The sequence below is a fragment of the Gossypium arboreum genome, chromosome 4 (genome assembly GCF_025698485.1).
Source record: "Gossypium arboreum isolate Shixiya-1 chromosome 4, ASM2569848v2, whole genome shotgun sequence".
NCBI classification, from domain to species: domain Eukaryota; kingdom Viridiplantae; phylum Streptophyta; class Magnoliopsida; order Malvales; family Malvaceae; genus Gossypium; species Gossypium arboreum.
The window spans coordinates 24,676,428-24,688,294 of record NC_069073.1 but is presented as its reverse complement, the minus strand read 5'-3'; the positions used below and the strand labels follow the sequence as shown (position 1 = coordinate 24,688,294).

Below are 11,867 nucleotides of genomic sequence, written 5' to 3'. Positions count from 1 at the left end.
TGATGATGAGCAAGCTACTCGTATCTTCAACATTCCCCTTGAGTCTTCTGAAGCCGAGGATGTAATGGTTTGGCGCTACGATACATCAGGTGAAAAGTGGGTATCATGTATTACTTACAACAAATAGACAACTCTATGGTTACAATTCAGAACCTTGTGGCCTCTACAAGATATTCTACAGAGCGCTCTGGGACCTACAGGTCCGGCTAAACTAAGGATTCACATGTGGCGGTTATTTAACAACTATGTTCCCCACTTCAGCAATTTAGTGAAGCGAAGAGTGCAGGTTGCCAATGTTTGTCCTCTTTGTAAGGAGGTGTCGGAGGATATTGATCATTTATTATGGTCCTGTGGTGTGTTGAGGCAGTTGTGGCGTTCGCTGAACCTGTCGGTTGATGTCAACTTAGGTACCTTGGATGGGAAAAATCAGTTAGTCAACACTTTTATCACAGCTGATAATGCTACCAGGAAATTGTTAGTTATCTCGTTCTGGGCCTTTTGGTCTACGCGTAATAAAGTGGTTTATGAAGGTTTAAAATTTTCCCAGCAGGATCTAGTAGGTTTTGTGCAGGGTTATGCTTTTGAGTTGAGTTTGCCTAAAGTTCCAGTGGCTAGCCCATTATCTAATGCGTCTACGTTGTGGCAACCCCCGACCTCTGGGTTTACTAAACTTAATTTTGATGCCTCTTTTCAGGAAGACTCTAATACTTCTACAGTGGCTGTTCTAGCCCGGAACGATATGGGGTTAATTTTGGGTGCATGCACTTACCCCTATACTGATGTTGCAGATGCGTTTGTTGCAGAAGCCAGGGCCTGTGAACGTGCTCTCCTTTTTGCGATTGATATGGGCTTCAGGTTGGTCATCTTGGAAGGGGATTCGCTTACGATTATAAAGAAGCTAACAACTGTTAAAGAAGACAGATCCATACTCAGACCAATCCCTCAGAGTATTCGGAGGCTTGAGAAATATTTGGACAAAGTGACTTACCAGTTTGTCCCGAGAACTGTTAATAGAGCGGCTCACACTCTGGTTTTAGAGGGGCGCAGGCGGACCTCACCATGTTTCTGGGTTGAGGAGGTGCCAATTTCTGTTGAAAATCTGGTGGCTGAAGACTGTTCGGACTGGAGACGCCACTGCTGAGAGCTTTGGGGCTTTGAAGTCGCGGAGAAGGTTCTTTGAATCTCCGGCGTGGGTGGTTCAAAGCTGTAGTTTCCTCTGTTTGTGGCTTCTATGGGTTTGAGAAGAAGAGGAACGGTTAGCTGGTGTTCTTTAGGCGTCTGTTTTGGGGGCTTGTGGTGCTTTTCAGTCTCTGGTTTTGATTTTGCTGTGTGCTTTATTTTCCTGTTTTGTGTGTTTCTTTTTGGTTTTGGTTGTCATTTCGTGTGCTGTTATTCTGTTTGTGTTGTTTGTCTCTTGCCACCCCCTTCATTTAATGAATGCCAGTTGTTTTTTTTGACCAAAAAATTTTTAATTTAATTAATTTAATTTGAATAATTCAAAATTGAAACTCGAATCGAATTTTGGTCCATGCTAAGCTTAATAGCAGAATTTGATGCGAGTGTTTATAAGAAACGGGCTGGTAGATAGCTTTTAACATCCTTTTCGAAGAATGTTAATGCTGAGCCCAAAACACAAGGAGATTACCGGACCCAAAGAGGGCCGAAACCTGAACAAGAATGTTAAATATCGCCCCATTTTGCGTGCTAGCATCGGGAATCTCGAAACCCGGAACGAAAATGGCGTCAACTGAAAACAAAGATGACCACTGTACACCTATCTATCTCTATCTCTCTCATCTAATATCTTAAATTCTAATTTCGCAATGATCTAGCTTTTGTTTTTTGTGCTGATTTTTGAAGTGTTCCTTTCTCAGCTTCTGCTAAAAGAGTAGCTGTCATTGGCGCTGGTGTTAGGTACGGTTTCGAATTTTACATTTCGTACATTTTTTCTCGTTATAACTTTTTAATTTTTGTATAGTTGTTTTGATTTTTTGATCGGGTGTAAAAGATGATTTATCAAGAAACTGGAATTTGGAAATGGTAATTTAGTTAGCTAATTTAACTTTTGACTATAATGAAGTGGACTCGCGGCAGCTTACAAGTTGAAATCACAAGGTTTACATGTTACGGTATTTGAATCTGAAGGAAGAGCTGGAGGGAAGTTAAGAAGTGTTTCGAGGGATGGTTTGATATGGGATGAAGGAGCAAATACAATGGTAAACGTTGTTTCTTTTTAGAAGCTTTAATTGCTTTTCTGGTTAAGTAGATGACAAATGCGCTTGTGAATTTTAAAATGCAATGATGATATTGCTTTTTGATGTGAATGTTTGATTTATTAGTGCAGACTGAAACTGAGATTGAAGTGAGAAGTTTGTTTGATGATCTTGGTATTCAAGATAAGCAACAAGTTGTAAGTGTTCCTAGTTTCCTATAGCTCTATCCGTTCCTGTGTAAATGATAATTTGAGGCTATTAGTTGTAAGTTTATTTATCCTTCAGTACCCCAGTCTTTGCAACAGTATAAGTACTAGGATTTTCAACTTATATTTAATTTTTTGGGGGATAAAATTATAGTTTTTTTCAACTCATAAAAACTGTATATAATTAAATTTTATATGAACATTAATAACTTTTAGGAACTTTGGGGAGGAGGGGGGTTGGTGGTGACTGCCTCCACCTGCCCCCTATTTCGGTTCTTGCTTTTCAAGTTCAACTGAAAGCTTGGGAGTTCCTGAAGGATGATAGTAAAAATAAGAGTATTACTTTCCTTGATTAACTTGATTATTGGTGGTTTAATGCAGCCAATTGCACAGAACAAGCGGTATATCATGAGAAATGGCGTGCCTGTATTGGTATGCTTCTAATGTTCCACCTTCACTGCTATTTGAGTTTACATCTTCTCAAAGTATGACTCTTACACCCTGGGATATGTTGGATCTGACTGTTGTCACAAGATTTTTTTTGTGTTAGATCCCCTCAAATCCTCTCTCATTATTCACAAGCAGCATTCTTTCAGCAAAATCGAAGGTTTGTTTATCAGAACTATTTTGGGCGTATTGAATGGATCATAAATTTTGTTTGTTTTAAACAATTAGCATATCGGATTAGTTAGCATGCAGTCTTTTGTGATATTATTTTTGAATCGACTAATAGTCATGGTGTAAAGTGGAGCTTGCTTTCCCTCCTTGCCAATAGCTTTTGCTCATAATATTCCTATATAAATCCAGTTCTGCTTCTGCAGTTTCAGATTATTTTGGAGCCTTTTCTGTGGAGAAACAGTGAAGCCTCAAAAGTATCTGATGCTTATAATCAGGAAAGGTGATAAACGCAATCTAGGATTCATAGTTATTGATTAAATGCTTTTGTTCATCCGTTTCTCATGTTGCTTGAAGAAGTGCCTTGTTTCTTTACTGTATGTTCTCAATTTTCATGCAGTGTGGGAGGATTTTTTCAGCGCCATTTTGGGCAGGAGGTATGCTTTTGCTTTCTAATTTCTTTAGTCCATGTTATTTTTTCCAAAATAATTTTACCAAGTGTATTCTATTAGGTTCTCTTTATTTACGAGGGATCTGCATTGACTTGTGCGAACACTGATTCTTAGCTGGATTGAGAAAAAATTGAAGATTACCTGAAACAGTGCAAAAGATTGAATTTTTTATGATAATTTACTTACTGGTTTTGTTTTATAAGGTTGTGGATTACCTTGTTGATCCCTTTGTTGCTGGCACAAGTGCTGGAGATCCTGAATCTCTATCTGTGAGTAATGCACCGTTTATCTGGACTAATCTATTCAAGTTTCATGGAAGCAAGCATACACCTAATTTTCATTCTATTTACATAACGAAATAGTGTGTTTCACTGTTTTCATGAGCTATGGTCCTTAATTGAGTTGTGAAATGGCTCTTGTTGCCGATGCTTCATTCTCATCTTTTCACCTTTTTACGTTTAAAACAGATGTGCCATTCCTTTCCGGAGCTATGGGATCTTGAGCAAAGGTATTTCTGTGTAACTTTTCTTCTATCCTTCATATTACTTTTGGCTGAATAAATTGAAAATTGTCCCTTCAAATTATGAGTTTATATTTGATGGAAATTTGTTCCTAGACCCAATAAATTGCTTATTATAAAAGGAAGGACTACAAGAAGTTGTTTTTACTTTCCCAAGGCATTGGATGACTGATTAAACATTAGTACTAATATGAAACCGATACTCTTTGGTCTGGGATCACTGCTGATAATATCACGATTGGGAACTTTTCTGTCAGTGCACTGTTGCTTCTTTGCAATTTTATGTGTCATTCTTTTACATGTAAAAACATTTATCTTGAATACTCAAATTATGGTTTTTGCCTCTATGATATTTGTTTAAAGTTAGAAGAGCACATTTGAATTTGGACTAGGTGTATTGGTACTTTACTCAAGTTTGCCGCCAATGTGTGCTAAAGAACCATATCTAGCTGCATTGTGAATTTTCTTATCTTGATCCAATATATTCTTAAAATAGTTGGGGCTTACTACTTGTTAACAGATTCTTCTTCATGATTCTTGCTTGTCAGGTTTGGCTCTATCATTGTTGGAGCAGTTAAATCTAAATTCTCTGCCAAAAGGACAAATCGTGAAGAAACAAAAAATTCAGTGAAAAGAAAGGCTCTACGTTGCTCATTTTCCTTTCAGGGTGGAATGCAGGTAATGAACTTATGGATAACTTTTTCTGTTGTGAGCTAAGTTTATTTATTTATGCCAATTGCAAGTTTGCTGTTTTACTCTATCTATATTGAACTGATTTACGTTTCTTATTCATTATGTAATTTACATATTCTACTGTTTTTACAGTTTACAGTTCAATTCAATGTTCTTTAATTAAGATTTTAAATCCTGCATATTTCCTACCATGAACATGCATCGTTGATTCAGTACTACTTTTCTTGATTCTTTTGTTTTGAAGGAAGGTTTATATGAATTATTGTGTGGAACATCTTTTATGTGCTTTAAATAGATTGAAGGCTTAAGATATTAGGCAAGGTTACCACGTCATTATACTATCCATAATGCCTGGAAAATTTTCTGTGAAATGCATGCTAGAACATTTCTATGAAAGCTGTTACACATATTTTGGAATTATAACATTGCTATTTGCAAGTGCAGTAATACCCACAAAAATCTCAATGGCATCTTTTAAGCATGCAAAAATGACAACAGTATGTTACTTAATTCTGGCTACTTGATTGCATGCCCATTTCTAATCCTTCAGGTTGTTCTAGGGTTACAGTTTTAATCAAACTAATGTTATACTTGTTCTCTAGCTTTACTAAAATTTCTTATTTCCTTTTAGGATCAATAATTTGAGCAAGATCTAACTGATAGTCTCATGTATTGCCTCAGACTTTCATCCCTTAAATACAGTCCTTTATTTTTTGATGTCTTTTGCAGACACTTGCTGATATGTTGTGCAAAGATCTTTCCAAAGATGAGCTTAAACTGAAATCAAAGGTTTTGTCATTATCTTACAGTCATGAGGGGAAGTCTACATCTGAGAACTGGTCTCTCTCTTATGCTTCTGATCGAGACAAGTGCTCACAAGGCTCATCATTTGATGCTGTAATAATGACGGTTAGTTGAGCTTTGTTTAGCAGACAATCAATCTGTAGTAATTATTCTTACTGCTACTTCCAAAAGAACACCAACTTGTGTGTTGACATGAATCTATACTACTATGCTTTATAATTATATGTTAAAACATATAATTGTTAACAGAACATAAACTTGTAAATTGCAGGCTCCGGTGTGCAATGTTAAAGAAATGAAAATTACTAAAGGAGGAAATGTCTTTCCACTGAACTTCATCCCTGAGGTATTTGCTTCTGCAATTTTATACGAGGAAAAATGCTTAGAATTAGGTTGTGTCAGTTCCCTTATCAATATACATGGACTGGGATGTGCACAAATCCTTGCATTAGCAAAATATGCTGTAATATCAGTTTAAGTATGCTTATCTTCTTTTGAAATTTAAAATGTAGGTGAGTTATATGCCACTATCTGTCATAATTACCGCTTTTAAGAAGGAGAATGTCAAGAAACCCCTAGAAGGATTTGGAGTTCTTATACCTTCAAAGGAGCAGCAAAATGGTTTAAAAACTCTCGGTAATGCTTGGCTCTGGTACAGTGCATTTAAGATTTAACTTGTATTTATTTTCTTGGTGCCTTCATCGTATGTATTTTGCTCTTATTCAGGTACACTTTTTTCATCTGTGATGTTTCCTGATCGTGCACCTAATAATTTGTATCTCTATACAACCTTTGTTGGAGGAAACCGAAATAAGGAGCTGGCAAAAGCCTCAACGTATCGAAAACTAAATTTGGTTCTTTTACTTTACTTTTTCATACTTCATTGTATGTTTAACTGTTTTGCTAATAATTATCACTGTTAACCATTGTTTTAGAGATGAATTGAAGCATATTGTTACTTCCGACCTTCAGCAGTTGTTGGGAGTGGAGGGAGAACCCACATTCTTCAAGTACATTAACCATTACCTTAGCATTTTATTTACAATACTATAATGTCTGTTTGTTAAAATTTAAAAGTTACCTACGAGGAGTTTTGAATTTTAAATGTATAGCTACCATACATTTACCCGAAACTTTCCTAATGGCAGTCATTTCTATTGGAGCAAGGCATTTCCCTTATATGGCCGTAACTATGCTTCAGTCTTGGAAGCCATTGAAAAGATGGAGAGAGATCTCCCTGGATTCTTCTATGCAGGTAACTAACTGCCCTTTTAGTTGATGTTTATAATATATTAACACATTCCAAACTCTCCATTTTCCTTAAAAAGTACCCGTGTCCTACACAGTCGAGCTTGAAAAAGAAAATTGAATAAACTTTGTGTTGGACAAATATTTATATTTGAGATTCGTTCCTTTGTTTCGTTGGTATGGACTATGAACTATTTTGGAATTTGGTAGGTAACCACAAAGGGGGATTATCGGTGGGCAAATCGATTGCTTCTGGTTGCAAAGCAGCGGATAATGTAATTACATATTTGGAATCTTCACATGACAAGCTGCTGAAATGATGGATTACCATCGAAGTAAGAATTTCCCTCTTTTGGTTAATCTATGATGTTAATCCTCTTGTATTACTACTGCCTTATACTGGATATATATATATATATATATATATATTTATATGATGTAAAAGCGATCATCTTTTCCTAGACTGCACTATTTGTTTTTGTTCTTTGATATGCAACCAACTTTTTATTATTTTATTCCGACACAGTTTTGATATGATATGCAAGTTTTGACACAGTTTTATATTGAGTTACACATTTAAGATTGTTAAATTTAAGTTTTAATTCAGTTGGTATCACTATTATTACAACAATTTGGATAACATGAGTTCAAATATATTCAAATACAGATAGGTGTCTAATATCATTTTTTAAGTGGAAAAAAGAGAGGCTAGAAGCCAACAAGATACAAAGACAAAAACTCTAATTCCCCGCATGGGTTGAAACATCACCTTGCAGCACCCTATCCACTTGGACCTTAGGAAACTTCATCAATAGACTATTGAGCAGCCATGGTAGTAAGCCAAGATAGGGTTTTGGATCTGGTATTCTCATTGAACTTGCTTGGCCATCAGCTAAGAGTTTGTGTGAACATGCAGCTTATACACACTCAATTTTTGTGCAAGTTCCAGTCCAGTTATAAGCGCGGAGAAAGCAAAGGATAAACCATACAACCACTCGTTGCCCTTGGAATCGACCAACATCAGATGTATTGAGCTGCAGTGGTACTGATTGTTAAGGAGAGCTGTGAATGTTAGAGGTGTATTTTGATTTTGTTGAGATGTTTTGCCATGTTATTGTGTGTTTGCAAAATCTGAAGAATGCTGTTTTGATATAAAATCCATGCTTCCTTTCGGCCCCCCAAAATTTAAAAAATTAAAGCAAAGAAAAAGTACTTATAGAACATTTAAAAAGTAATTAATGGAAGTAATCCATTAATTACGTCCAACATTTATATTCGTTGATTTGTGCGTGCGAGGATAATTTTAAATTAATATTTTCTTAATGTTTTGATATTTTTTAAAATAGTATTAATTAAATTTGGCATAAAAACCCTCAAATTTTTTTTAAAAATAATTAATCTCTTGTTTTTTCTTTTGCTCTCAATTGAATGTTTAAACTTTCAAAATATATAAAAAGGTCTTCATATTTTTTGAAAAAGACAATTAAGTCCTTATTTTTTTTTTATACTTAATTAGATACTTGAATTGTTAAAATGCATTAAAAGTCTATTTGACTGTTAAAGTTAATTGTTCCTAAATTTTTAGTTAAACTCACTTTGTATTACAACCACGGAGTGACACGTGGCAAAATTATAAAAATAAAAATCAATAAAAGTTATAAAAGTTATTAAATTTTAATAAAATATAAAAAATATTTAAATTTTATTAAAAATTTAAAAATTATAAAATACATCAAAAATTCTATTTGACCATTGACTGTTAAAGTTAACGACCTCTAGTTTTTTTTTTTCAGCTAAAGCTATTATTTGTCACAACATAGCGTGACATGTGACGAAAAATGATAAAAAATAAAAATTAATAAAATTGTAGAAAAATTATAAAATACTTCTTTTTATACGATAATTTTTATATTTTTTATGAATTTTATATTTCTTTACATTTTTATAATTTTCTTATGAATTTATACAATTTTCTAATTTTTTTATATTTCTATATGTTTTATGATTTTTATAATTTTTAAATATATTTTTATATTTTTATTAAAATTTAATAATTTTAGTACTTTTATTGGTTTCTATTTTTATAATTCATTAAGAGCAGTTAACTTTAAAAGTGAAAGATAAAGATAAAATGTTATTTTTAATATATTTTAATAGTGCAATTACCTAATTAAGTGTAAAAGAAAAACAAAGATTTAATTATTTTTTTAAAAATTTGAAGATTTTTTAATGTATTTTAAAAGCTCAAGTTTAGTGGAAAAGAAAGTGGGTTAATTGTTTTTTTTAAAAAGTATGAGGATGTTTTTATGCTGAAATTTAAGTGCCCAATTTGATTCAAATTTTTTTTTTTTACTTTTTAAGCCATTAAATTTCTATAAAAGATAATTATTAAATAGATTCGGTAATGTCGAGCGGTGAAGCATACATACTAGTTTCTGCTATAAAAGGAAGTTAAGCTCAAAAGCAAAAAGCGTAATACCAGAATCGTCGCCGTGATTCACCGCCGGGAATGGTGTTACTCTCTCTTATTTTGCTCCCTATCCTCCTCCTCCTCCTCTACTTTATCGTCCGTCCCCGCCCAGTCACTATCCCAATAAAGAACCGCCACGTCTTCATAACAGGTGGGTCAAGCGGGATCGGGCTAGCCTTAGCCCAACAAGCCGCTTCCCAGGGAGCTCGAGTCTCACTCTTAGCTCGATCTCTTAACAAACTCCAAGAAGCCAAAGAATCGATTCGCCGTTCCTCCGGCCTCGACGTTGCGATATTTTCTGCTGATGTTCGTGACCACGACGCTGTCCAGAAGGCGGTTAACGATGCCGGACCGATCGATGTCCTGGTAGTTAACCAGGGGGTTTTTGTGCCCCAGGAGCTTGAGAAGCAGGGATTGGATGAGATCAAGTTTATGATAGATGTGAATCTCATGGGGAGTTTTAATGTCATCAAAGCTGCTTTGCCGTTGATGAAGGAGAGGAAGGACCGTTTGCCCGCTTCCATCTCTCTTATTTCTTCCCAAGCTGGTCAGGTCAGTATCTGAAATCATTGAATTGGGTTTTCTAACATTTGTTGATTGTTTTTTCTTTATAAAATTTTTGTTTGCTTTTAAATGATTTCCCTTCTTGCTTTCTAATTGAGCTCTGTAATGTGGATGTTTAGGTGGGAATTTATGGTTACACAGCATACTCTGCCAGTAAATTTGGACTCCGGGGCTTAGCAGAAGCATTGCAGCAGGAGGTTATTGCGGATAATATCCATGTCTCTGTTGTATACCCACCTGATACCGACACTCCTGGTTTTGAGAAAGGTTTTGAGATCCTTATCTTTGAGCCTTCTATATTGTTAAATGGCATCAAACCTGTATTTACTATAATCAGACAGTTGCATTTTGTGAAGTTGTGAGATGTAATCGTTTCACTTTATAAGCAATCAGTTTCAGTTTATCTTGAGCGCGAATAATTGATGACTTTTGTTGGTTTGTGGAACATGATGCTGGCCTCTCACTCTTGATTGTGTTTCTCAATAGTAAATTTGATTTCGAGACGTGTATAGCTCGTTGTGTTATTTATTGAGCATTTGCATTTTATTTACTATGAGCTGACCTTTTGCAGAAAATGAAGTTAGACCAGAGCTCACAAAATTGCTAGCGGGATCCTCTGGTTCAATGAAAGCTGATGAAGTTGCCAAGAAAGCTTTAGATGGCATCAAATCTGGAAGTTTCACAGTCCCTTGCAACTTTGAGGGGCACATGCTGGCTATAGCTACTGCTGGTTTATCCCCTCAAAGATCTTTCTTAATGGCATTCATTGAGGTGGCTTCTGTCGGTGTCTTACGTCTTGTAGGTTTATTTTTCCAATGGAACTGGTATCAGACCATAGAAAATTGGCATGCAAAGAAAAATAGTAAGTTTGCAATTATAGATTTGTCTATTTATACACAGGAGTAAAGATACAAGTGCATGCTTTATTGGCGTTAGTTGTCTATTTATTTCTTTAAGTTGTTTCTATCTTAATCTCATTTTGAATGCTCAAGAACTCTATATGTGATTATTTTCAAGGAACATCATTTCTTTTTTAAGTATTTAGATTGTCCTTAGGATTTAGCAATCGAGGATATGAGAATATTGTGTTCGATTCTTATCTATCATTATTGATGAAGTCTAATTTGCAGTGCCTTCAGTAATTAGGAATAATGCCCTAAAGAGGTTTAATTCCCTATGTTCCATTATTAAAAGCTTATAGTTGGTAGCAATTTAAACTACAGCGTTGTATTTGGAGTTTAATATGGTAGATGGTTTTATTTTCGTATGAAATTCCTTGCCAAAACATAAAATGATAGTTTTCCCCTTCTAAATCATGAGAACCAGAAATCTAAGATCGATGGTCTTTTGGTATCAGCAAATACTCACTTATAGGAGGTAAAGACCATCATTAATCAGAATATGAATTATAAAACCTCAAAGTATACCATGTTCACTTTACCAAGGAAAATTGGCCTTCAAGAATTTAGTGTTCAAGGTTTGTAGTATGGCAATATGATCTTTCTTTTGAAAAGTTGCAATGCTTGATTCTTTGTTTACTCTTGTGTGCATGATGATCACACCTTCTATTGTGTCAAAACTGTTAAAGGAGTACTTTTATCATAATAAAATGTTTTCTTCATTTCATCTTGATTTCAGGGACATAGCCCTCTGGTGCTCGAGATGGATCATCATTACTTCTTCCGGCTTCTGTTGTTTACTTCTAGGATATCATGGATGCGGATATTTGGCTATAACAAATTTCATCACTCGATATTCAGGAACTAGAGCTTTCCCGAACTTTTTGTCTATGTTACATCTTTTTCTTTCCGGCTTTCAATTTAAACATCGGTAGGAGACAAATTCTGATAAAGCGAATAGCTAGAGCCATTATGCTTTGAATTGCATTGGAAAGTTGTAGTTTGTATCATTAGAACTTGTCAGCTGAATCTTAAGATGTATTGTGTTTCCAAGTAATTCGGGTTTTAATAGAGAAAATAATTGGCCGTTTGCCCTTTATTTCATATGCATTATTTGATTTTTATCATAGTAGTACAATTTATTCTTGGCAGAGATGGAATTTAAATGGGAGAAGTAAGAACT

The 11,867-nt window shown here is 34.8% G+C and overlaps 2 protein-coding genes and 1 long non-coding RNA gene across 10 annotated transcripts; 2 read left to right on the top strand and 1 right to left on the bottom strand.

The window, feature by feature from the left end:
• Positions 1-821: 821 nt before the first annotated feature.
• LOC128291772 (uncharacterized) lies at positions 822-1,415 on the bottom strand. Its single transcript, XR_008281641.1, has 2 exons — positions 989-1,415; positions 822-905 (listed from the first exon to the last, which is right to left on the bottom strand). It is a non-coding gene; the product is annotated as an uncharacterized LOC128291772 (long non-coding RNA).
• A 124-nt stretch (positions 1,416-1,539) lies between these two features.
• On the top strand, positions 1,540-7,908 carry LOC108460332 (protoporphyrinogen oxidase, mitochondrial). 8 transcript variants are annotated; one of them, XR_008281638.1, is made up of 20 exons: positions 1,540-1,768; positions 1,875-1,914; positions 2,081-2,216; positions 2,345-2,410; positions 2,801-2,851; positions 2,970-3,026; positions 3,241-3,317; positions 3,435-3,471; positions 3,690-3,755; positions 3,954-3,994; positions 4,555-4,684; positions 5,429-5,608; positions 5,775-5,849; positions 6,016-6,139; positions 6,230-6,338; positions 6,439-6,513; positions 6,652-6,758; positions 6,962-7,086; positions 7,528-7,583; positions 7,668-7,908. XR_008281638.1 is itself a non-coding variant. In XM_017759787.2 (19 exons), exons 1-18 carry the CDS (start codon positions 1,678-1,680, stop codon positions 7,069-7,071), a joined length of 1,572 nt encoding a protein of 523 aa, XP_017615276.1. In that variant the 5' UTR covers positions 1,540-1,677; the 3' UTR covers positions 7,072-7,086; positions 7,701-7,908. The 8 variants fall into 8 exon arrangements, 4 of the variants coding, with proteins under 4 accessions (XP_017615276.1, XP_017615274.1, XP_017615275.1 ...); XR_008281640.1 differs by having other exon boundaries at positions 7,528-7,613; positions 7,701-7,908; XR_008281637.1 differs by having other exon boundaries at positions 7,419-7,583.
• Positions 7,909-9,125: 1,217 nt separating this feature from the next.
• Positions 9,126-11,765, top strand: LOC108457858 (3-dehydrosphinganine reductase TSC10A-like). Its single transcript, XM_017757038.2, has 4 exons — positions 9,126-9,773; positions 9,905-10,052; positions 10,357-10,647; positions 11,424-11,765. The coding sequence occupies exons 1-4, from the start codon at positions 9,261-9,263 to the stop codon at positions 11,429-11,431; spliced, it is 960 nt and encodes a 319-aa protein (XP_017612527.1). The 5' UTR covers positions 9,126-9,260; the 3' UTR covers positions 11,432-11,765.
• The last annotated feature ends 102 nt before the right edge of the window (positions 11,766-11,867 follow it).

What these genes read in the sequence shown, in the direction of transcription:
- LOC108457858 (XM_017757038.2), top strand. Translation starts at nt 9,261, where the DNA reads ATGGTGTTACTCTCTCTTATTTTGCTCCCTATCCTCCTCCTCCTCCTC. An exon ending in TTTCTTCCCAAGCTGGTCAG is followed by an intron (nt 9,774 to 9,904) that starts GTCAGTATCTGA and finishes GTGGATGTTTAG; the next exon opens with GTGGGAATTTATGGTTACAC. An exon ending in CACTCCTGGTTTTGAGAAAG is followed by an intron (nt 10,053 to 10,356) that starts GTTTTGAGATCC and finishes GACCTTTTGCAG; the next exon opens with AAAATGAAGTTAGACCAGAG.
- LOC108460332 (XM_017759787.2), top strand. Translation starts at nt 1,678, where the DNA reads ATGTTAAATATCGCCCCATTTTGCGTGCTAGCATCGGGAATCTCGAAA. An exon ending in CACTGAACTTCATCCCTGAG is followed by an intron (nt 5,850 to 6,015) that starts GTATTTGCTTCT and finishes TTTAAAATGTAG; the next exon opens with GTGAGTTATATGCCACTATC. An exon ending in GAGCTGGCAAAAGCCTCAAC is followed by an intron (nt 6,339 to 6,438) that starts GTATCGAAAACT and finishes CCATTGTTTTAG; the next exon opens with AGATGAATTGAAGCATATTG.